This window comes from Elephas maximus, chromosome 18 (genome assembly GCF_024166365.1).
Source record: "Elephas maximus indicus isolate mEleMax1 chromosome 18, mEleMax1 primary haplotype, whole genome shotgun sequence".
Lineage (NCBI taxonomy): Eukaryota > Metazoa > Chordata > Mammalia > Proboscidea > Elephantidae > Elephas > Elephas maximus.
In genome coordinates, this window is record NC_064836.1 from 62235982 (window position 1) to 62245351 (window position 9370).

Here is a 9370-nt window from a genome sequence, read left to right on the forward strand (position 1 = left end):
GATCTTCCTCTTTTTTGTCGACCTTCTACTTTACCAAGCATTGTGTCCTTCTCCAAGGACTGGTCCCTTCTGACAACATGTCCAAGGTACTCGAGATGAACTCTCACCATCCTCACTTCTAAGGAGCATTCTGGCTGTACTTCTTCCAAGACAGACCTGTTCATTCTTCTGGCAGTCTGCGGTATATTCAATATTCTTCATCAACACCATAATTCAAAAGCATCAATTCTTGGTTCTTCCTTTATTTATTGTCCTGCTTTCCCATGAATATGAGGTGATTGAAAATACCATGGCTTGGGTCATGCAGACCTTAGTTCTCAAAGTGACATCTTTGCTTTTTAACACTTTAAAGAAGTCTTTTGCAACAGATTTGCCCAATGCACATTACCTTATGTAAGAATAATGAATTGCTAACTGTTAGTCCTTACTATGCATTGGCACCCTTCTAAGTGATACATACATATGCTTATTTAATCTTCATGAAATCTGTGTTATTATTACTATCCTCATTTTAAAAATGAGAAAGCAGACCAGGCAAGTATATCACTCAGGGTCACACAGCTCATATGCAGTAGAGCCAGGATTGAACCCAGGCCTTACGGTTCTAGTATCTGTGCACTCAACAATTATACTTCACAAAATATAAAAATCAAAGAGGCCACATCGTAGGCCACAAATAGCTTCAGAGAATACAGGAAAAATGCAGTATGAATAAAGTTTCACCTAAATAGCATCGTAGTCAAGAATGTAGGCTTTGGTACAAAATAATGTTTGCCCTAATCTCTAGGTCACGCAAAAGGTTTATGCTTGACTACTAACCTAAAAATTGATGACTTGAACCCACTCAGCAGCACCATGGAAGAAAGGCCTGGTGATCTGCTTCCACAAAGATTACAGTCAAGAAAACCCTATGGAGCAGTTCTACCCTGTAACACATGGGGTCACATGAGTTGGAAATGACTTCACGGCAGTGCGTTTGGGTTTTGGTTTGGCTGATTCCGATTCTGCCTCTTCTGCCTGAGGGAAGTTAAATTGTAATTTAAGCTCTTAATTTTAACTTTCACATCTATTAAAGGGGAGGTATTTAGTATCAGTGCTTAACTAATGGTGTGAGGATTAACCAAAGAAAAACAGTTTCCCTTGAGTCTGTTCCGACCTGGCTACCCCATGCGTGAAAAGTAAAATGGCACATCAGACGGTTTTCAGGGTCATGAATCTTCAGAAGCAAATTGCCAAGCCTTTCTGCCAAGGCACCTCTGGATGAGTGAGAAGTGCCAACCTTTTGTGCCACCCAGGGACTCTTGGGTTTGAGGATTAAGGTCCTTCATATCTATGAAATATACTTAACCTCATGAATATTCAATGTAATCATTATTACTATTGTTATTATTATTCATCTGAAAACAAGACCCTTCATAAGTGCTTTATACTCAAGCTCTCTTTCTTAAAAGAAAAGAGATAAAAAGAGAGAACAATCAATGATCTACCTAGTGACTGGTTCCAGTCGTATGAGTCAAACAACAAATAAAAAGGTCATTAAGAGCCGAAAAACATTCCAAAGCCTGCTTCTTTTGGCCCTTCACAGACTCAAAAGTAGTCTCCTCAGCTTATCTTACACATTCCATCTGTTCTTTTGAATCAGTAGATCCTGTTGGTAGTCTGAGATCTATGATCAGACCAGTAGGTTTTAAAACAATCCTAGAAGTCCCTTTTTTAATGCTGGCTGAATTGTGCAACATTTATCAGTATCTACACCTCTAGCTACCTTCCTACCTACCTACCTATCTATCTACCTACCTATCTATCATCTATCTATCTATCATCTATCTATGTCATAAACTCCATTTGATGTTGTCAGCCATGCAAAAATTTCATTTGTTGTTGCTCATCTACATGTTTCGATTCCTCTTGTAATTTTTATTTGTAATACTTTTGACATTACTTATATCTGTGCCTACATCATATCCTGCTGTAAGGATAGCCTAGATGTTCAAATCACCCTTCAGACAGTAACCTGTCCGATATCTACAATGAACATCCAGTTGGCAGGATTTAATTTTGGAAAATGATTCCATCGCTTAAGCATAATGCAAAGTATTCAGTGTCTTGTCTTCTATAAGTATATTCTGAATTACCACCATTTTGCTAATGGTTTAACAAATTAAATTACAATAAAGTATGTATGAACATATTTATGTCTTTCACTGGCAAAGTTTCAATGATTTAAAAAGCAGCCGCGACTGGAGAAGGGAGCACTTAGAGAAGACGATTACACAGCATTCCTTCAAGCTGCCAGCTTGAACAGATGAAGCCTTCATGGCAGATAAATTCCGCAAATAAACAGGAACACCACATGAAGTCTGGAAGTTCCTGCTGATGTTGGTGTCAAATTTTGACATGCAGCAACTCTGCTGATTTCTGACCTCCTCCCTTTGGTGTTTTCCTTTCTTGCAGGCCATCAAACCTTCTTCTGGACCAAAGCAATGTCGACATCACTACCTTCCGCACTACAGGTGACTGGCTTAATGGTATCCGGACAGCGCAGTGCAAGGACATCTTCACGGGCGTGGAGTACAGTTCTTGTGACACCATAGCCAAGATTTCCACAGAGTAAGAAAAGTTTTTATTGAGAATGAATGATCCTAAACTTTCTAGCAAAAGTACATAGTTCGGATTAATGTGTTATAAAATTTTTAACTGGACCTCTGAGGTACTTATTTGTCTCCTCTCACCATTTCACTGGGCCCAGGTTTCTTTGTGAACCACACCTTCTGGATTGTTGTATCTCGATGTATCTTCTTCACTCGTTAATATATATGTCCTTCTTCAGATAGGCCAGTAGATATACACCCATACCTATAACCACAGACCCAAGACATTAATTTAAAACATAACCAGACATAGAATAATGATAATTACTCTCTGGCATAGACTTTATTCATAAGGAACTACAGTTGGGAACTGGAAAATGATGAGCTAGAAGCCATACTCTTTATCTCTCTGTGTTTGAAAGCCAGTTTTACTTCATTTTTGATATGACTATATCACTTTTGCTTTTCCTGTGCAGTGACTTTTTCTGCATTCTCAGGCACATAGCTAAAAATGGCTTTCTTAACTTTTCGTTAGAGGGCCTCATAGTACCACTCTACTGACTGGAGTCTAACTCTCTTAATTCTAAATATCCAGGGGAAAGATTCTGATGGGCTTAGCCTCATTCATAGATTGGCACCACCTGATAAGCAAAAGGTCCACGGTTTGAATCCACCAGCTGCTCCTTGGAAACCGTATGGAATATGGGGTAGTTCTACTCTGACCTATAAGGTCGCTATGAGTTGGAATCGACTCAAGGGCAATGGTTATTTTTTATTTTTTTTAGTCATTACTGGCTGAAAGAATCAGGGTAAAAGTATGAAATAGACTTGAGGGTCCCTTTCCTGAGGGTAGAAACCCTGGTGGCATAGTGGTTAAATGCTACAGCTGTTAACTAAAAAGGTTGGCAGTTTGAACCCACCAGGCACTCCTTGGAAACTCTATGAGGCAGTTCTCTGGCCTATAGGGCCACTAGAAGTTGGAATGGACTCCCCAGCAATGCGCTTGGTTTTTAGTTTTCCTGAGGGTAGCACTATGGACTTTCCCAGACAAGAAGGATTTGTGCTGGGATGACACATTAAAAAAGTTGTCTAAAATATTGTAACTTGTGCGGTCTGTTTGGAAACTGCCCATCTTTCTGTCAGAGTCTATCGTTGATCTTTGTTACATTAAATAAACTGTTCAGTCCCCTCAAATTCTTTTGTCCTGTCCCCTCCAAACTAACATTTGAATACTTAAATGCTGTTTTGGATATCATTGCCACCCTGTCAATCATTTACACAAAGCCACCATGGAGAGGAACAGACTAGACGTCAAAAAGGAGAGAGTGCAGCATAATTAATAGAGTTAGAAATGCCCAACGAATAAATAAGTTGATAGTTTATGGTATAACAGTACAATAAGAATCACATAAAACTGCAAAAGAACCTACAGGAAAGGTTTATTACTACTGGAGAGAAGAACTTGTTCTTAACAAATAAATTCACCCCAGTCTATTTAACATGTGCCGACGACATTCCTGCTCGAAGTAGAATACAGTGTTTATCGAGTGGATTTCTGACCCAGTAGGCAATTTGTTTTGAGATTCCGTGATAGTTATTTTGATCAGACACAATCCCAGGATATAGTGAGGTATTTAAGTATTTTTATAAATTATTATTTTAGTATATAAACTGTTGGGGCTATGAAATACAAGGCACCTGCTTTAAAACACAAAAGCACAGTAAAAGAACAAACATTACGTTGACGATTTCCACACCATTGTCAGATTTACAAAGTCAAACTTATACAAATGTTTATTCTCAATAAAATATCAACACTCAGGGCTTTCAGATAATGAAACACTATATTGAAGTGGATGAGGCAGAACACAGTTAATAAGATTAACTGCTAGTTCACAATTTAAATATAGCCGGTACAACCTTGTGAATACAGTAAGAATATTATTTGCTAAAAAAAAAAAAAAGGTGCAGTGACAGCATTTGTTATACTTCCAAGTTAATGATGTATTTGACTCAACAAACCAGTGTTGGATGTTAGGTTCTTTGAGGTTGGTTAAAATATTTTCACTTAATTATGATTACTATTTAAACAATCTGTGAATATCCATCAAGATGAAAGTTGACTTTTCCTGAGAGACTTGGGTCTTTCAGCTTTGTCCTTTGCAGAAAAAAAATGATCCCAGTGTCTCTGTATTTCACCCTCCCTGATGGTTATTGCTTCTTCTGTCCTTTCTCTTCATTTCAGGAACATATAGAATCAACGTTTATTGACCTAATGCTCCTTGGAAGGAATCCTTGCAGCGCTGTGTACATCATAGCCATCAAAACCAATTGCCGTCAAGTCAGTTCCGACTCATAGCAACCCTTTAGGACAGAGTAGAGCTGCCGCACAGGGTTTCCAAGGAGCAGTTGGTGGGTTTGAACTGCTGACCTTTTGGTTAGCAGCCTAGCTGTTAACCACTGTGCCACTAGGGCTCCATGTACATCATACTCCTAGTTTATATTACAAAATGAGAATAAAAAAAAAAATTTACTATGCTCATAATTTGGGGCCATGGCGGGACAGTGGTTAAGTGTTTGGAAAACCTATGAGGCAGTTCTACTTTGTCCTATAAGGTTACTGTGAGTTGGAATGGACTGGACAGCAATTTTTTTTTTTAAGTGTTCATTATTTGGGTAAATCTAATAAACCAACGTTTTCACCTTACATGCTGTGAAATACTTAGCTTGACATTTTACCTTTCTTCTTGCAGTCTCAGATTTATTATTTGAATTTGGTTACTTTCACTCTCCATTTTTCTTTTTGTGTTATCCAGACTCATTTCAGAATATGATTTGCTTAATCAAAAAAAAAAAAAAAAAAACTAGAAAGTCTCCTATAAGTATGCCTTAAGAGAGAATATTGATTTTTTTCTTTCCTTTCCAGACTGTCCAACCACAGAAAAAGCTCAATAGAGCTTCACACTAAATAAAAATGAATTTATTTTAAAGGATTTCATTTACATATGAACTACTTAAATCATCTAATTTTCAAATAAAGTCCCCCAAAACATGCAGTTTTATTCAGTCAACCTGACATCATTTTTAACATATTATTTCATAGCATAAGATGGATCCAGGAAGTTTAAGGTGGACAAAGAAAGAGAAAAAGAACCAGGACAAGAATGACAAGAATCTGAAAGAAAAAATCAACAGTGTGTGAAATGAATACTAGGCAGATTAATTGCTGTTGTGTCATCTCGATGCACCATTTGATGCCATTTTCAAAATTCCTTTGCCTATGAAGGAGTAGATGCCACATCTGAAAACTGTGCTGCGCTTTAGTCTTGATTTTTTCTGCCACTATTCTGAATAAGATAGTCAAAATGAGCACATCGGGAGTGTTATCAAGACTGCAACAGCTATAAATTTACAACTATGTTGCACATAGTAGGGTGGTGGGCAGAAGACATTGGTGGGGTAGAAAATGTAAGTTAAGGGATAAACTGAAGGCAAAATGTCTTTCTTTATCCCAAAATTCAATATGTTCCTTTGTATTAAATATAAAATAAAAATTTATATCTTTTCAATTATGTTGGGTTTCTGGAAGGACAATCTGAGTCAGTTTCATGCAGATTTCTTGGGAAGTATGCTTGGGAGCTATATCTGAAAAGGACTGATAAGGGAAAGACCGGACAGAGGGTGTGGTCTCAGCCCTTTCTGTTGGGACAGGAGTTCTAGAGCTGGGATGGCCTTCTACAGTTGTCTCAAATTGGTCTGTGAGTTCTTTATACTCAAATTTCTCAGAGTTCCAAAAATTAGCTTACTGTATCGGAGCATTTTTTCTGTTTTCTCCATTGTCTTGTTTTTTAAGCTTATAACATAAGAGACATGGGAGACACGGGAAAAAAAAAAAAAAAGTCAGGTACTAATAAAAATATGGTATAGAATTTGAAGAAAGATAAGAGAAGAAAAACAAAAAGACTGTGGTTCTGTTGATATCTGTTCTTTTCTCTGCCTCTAGACTCATAACCTGACTTTGTTACAGCAATCGGGGCATGTGAGGAAATGGTCTTCATTTTAAAGATGGAGCCATAACATAATGAATCAAAATCCCATGAAACACACATTCTCAAAAAGCAGGGAAAGAGATAAACATAAAAGGTATATGTTAGTAACCAATCATGGGGATGGCACAGGACTGGGTAGTGTTTTGTTCCATTGTGTAGGGGGCCGCCATGAGTTGGGGCTGGTTCTGTGGCAGCTGACAACAACTCTAAGTGAAGGCTCTCAGTTATACTAAGAGAGTAGAAGATCTGCTGTCACCATGCTTCCCAATTTGCCTTTCTAGTGAAGCAAGGGCAGCTAAAGAATGTGATAAGAGAGGACCCCAGACAAGATACAAGTTGTCCATAGAGAATTTATCAGCTCCTTGAATGGCAACAAGGAGGGATCATACAGGTCATCAGGAACTTTATTCCCAGCCCAGGTGATAAGGATGAAACATGGTCTTGATGAAGACCATGTTATTTAAGCAGTTCATGCTAAAATAATATGTAAATTACTTCTCAGAATGTAACCTATTATTCTTGGCATGCCTTTATTGCTTGGAACTCACTTCTTAAGGAATTCATTAGTTCATTTCTAAGTAGTTGAACTCCTAAGTTTTTCATTTCTTTGTTTATGGTTGCTATAAAGAAACAACCTGGGGGTGTGTGTCTTTCCTTTTTCAATTTGCCTGAACCTCCTTGCCAAATGGTACTTTACTCCTGTGTTAACTTCTTAGGTAAACATATTTTGGACTATCGATTCATTATTTTAGTAAATAAGTGTTGATCAGGGTGCTGTTGATAAACAGAGTATAAAACAGACAAGAATTCCTGCTCATATGGAGCTCACCTTCTAGTGGGAAAAGCCAAAGACTGCAGAAAATAAACCTGAAAGGAAGGCAATATACAGGATGGTGATAATTGCTTTGGAGAAATGTGGAACAAGAGAGGGAATAGGAAGTGCAGGTATGACTGTATGTGTGTGTGTGTGGGGGGGGTTACAACATTAAAAAGGAGGGCCAGGAAAGGTCTCATAAGAGTGTGACATTTGAACAAAGACCTGAATGGTTTGAAAGTATGGCTTACTTACTTGAAACAAAGTATGGCTTACTTACTTGAAACAAGAATATTTATTTAATTATTTGTGGATATTTCTCTCAATCATTTTTCCCTAAATCAAAGTGCTTTTGGAATTATAATCATTCTTTTAACGACTCATTTCTGATTTTGACCCATTTGAAATTTAATATCATTGATAAATAGAGATATATAGTTCTCATTTTTTATTTCCTTGAAAGAATAGTGATCGACTTTATACTTTAAAGAGATTGATCAAATTATCTATGGCTGCATAACAAACTGACCCAAAACTCAGAAGCTAAAACAACAACAGTTTACTAGCCATCACAATGTCGTGGGTTAGGAATTTGAGCAAAGCTCAGATGAATGAGCCTTCTGCTCTTGTGCTGGTGTTGATAGTAGTAAGCTGACAGATGGGCTGGTCTGGTATGGAAGGTTCAAGATAGCTTCCTTCATATGCCTGGCCTTGGTGCCATGTTTAAAATAAAAACAAAAAACCTGTATAGCCTCTCCGAATCGTGATCTGAAGGTAGTCAGACTTCCTATATGGCAGCTCCAAGGTCCCAAAGAGAGTGTTTCAAGAGATAAAAAGTTAAAGCTGACGGCTTCTTAAGTACAGAAACTAAAACAATGTCAAGTGCAGATTTGAGTGCAAAAACCAAAAGTGTCACTTCTGACATAATCTGTTAGTCAAAGCAGTTCCAGAGCTGGCCCAGATTTAACGGGAAGGGATAAAGAAAGCTCTACAAAGAATTTATGGCCATCTGTATTCTTCCACAGAACAGAGATGAATTAATCAGAATATAAAACTTGTGCAATGCAAAAATCAGAAAATTAGGTCCAAAGCACTGGAATATAGGATCGTGCAAGTTCCATCAGTTGAAAATTTCGTACTTATATCATCTCCAGGAGACCATAATTCTCACCAGATATTTTCTTCTTTTGTACAGTGACATGAAAAAGGTCGGTGTGACTGTGGTTGGGCCACAGAAGAAGATTGTCAGTAGCATTAAAGCTCTAGAAACACAATCAAAGAACGGGCCAGTTCCGGTGTAAAGTACTACTTCCGGAAGGAAACGGCGGCTGTGGAAGACGTAGCATCACTTTGCAGACAGATGATAAAGCTGGTGATCCTGGTGGAAGATTCGAGCCCAATAAGAAACTCAGATATGAGTACAAATGCCTTAAAATAAAATGGAAAAACTCTTTATTTTCCCCTGTTGTTTAGTGGGTGGGTGGGTGGGAGTATGTTGTTTTGTAACTGCTTTCTTATGTTAGAGAATGGATTAAATTAAAATTATTCAATGCAAAATGGTGAAGAATTAGCATAGAGCCATTGATCACAAACTATGATAAAAGCAAAACAAGTGAAAGAACAAAATGATGGCTTTGTTTAGTAACGGCCACAAAAGAAAAGACTTGCAATATTTTTATACGCAGAAGAAAGGTGCAACAGGTATTTTGTTTCTTAAAAAAGCAAGCAAAATAGAGGAATTTATACCTCAAACTATCTGGCCATATTTACTACCTTATCATTGTATTATTCTCTTCTATCTGTTAAAAGTTTATAGAGATGAAGTTTGTAGTTGTTTTAAGTACTATACATTTTTAAATTGTTAGCTTCCTTAAGTATTATCATGTAAAAATGTGTCTTAATTTTTGAAAACAAAT

At 37.4% G+C, this 9370-nt stretch overlaps 1 protein-coding gene across 3 annotated transcripts in view; it reads left to right on the forward strand.

Annotated features, from left to right (window-relative positions):
- Positions 1–8927, forward strand: part of EPHA3 (EPH receptor A3) — a 401922-nt gene extending 392995 nt beyond the window's left edge. For all 3 annotated transcript variants that reach the window (XM_049858480.1, XM_049858481.1, XM_049858482.1), the window contains 2 exons: positions 2455–2610; positions 8650–8927. In XM_049858480.1, the coding sequence (XP_049714437.1) occupies positions 2455–2610; positions 8650–8755 (262 nt within the window). In that variant the 3' untranslated portion in view covers positions 8756–8927. The remainder of the gene's footprint in view (positions 1–2454; positions 2611–8649) is intronic.
- Positions 8928–9370: the final 443 nt, after the last annotated feature.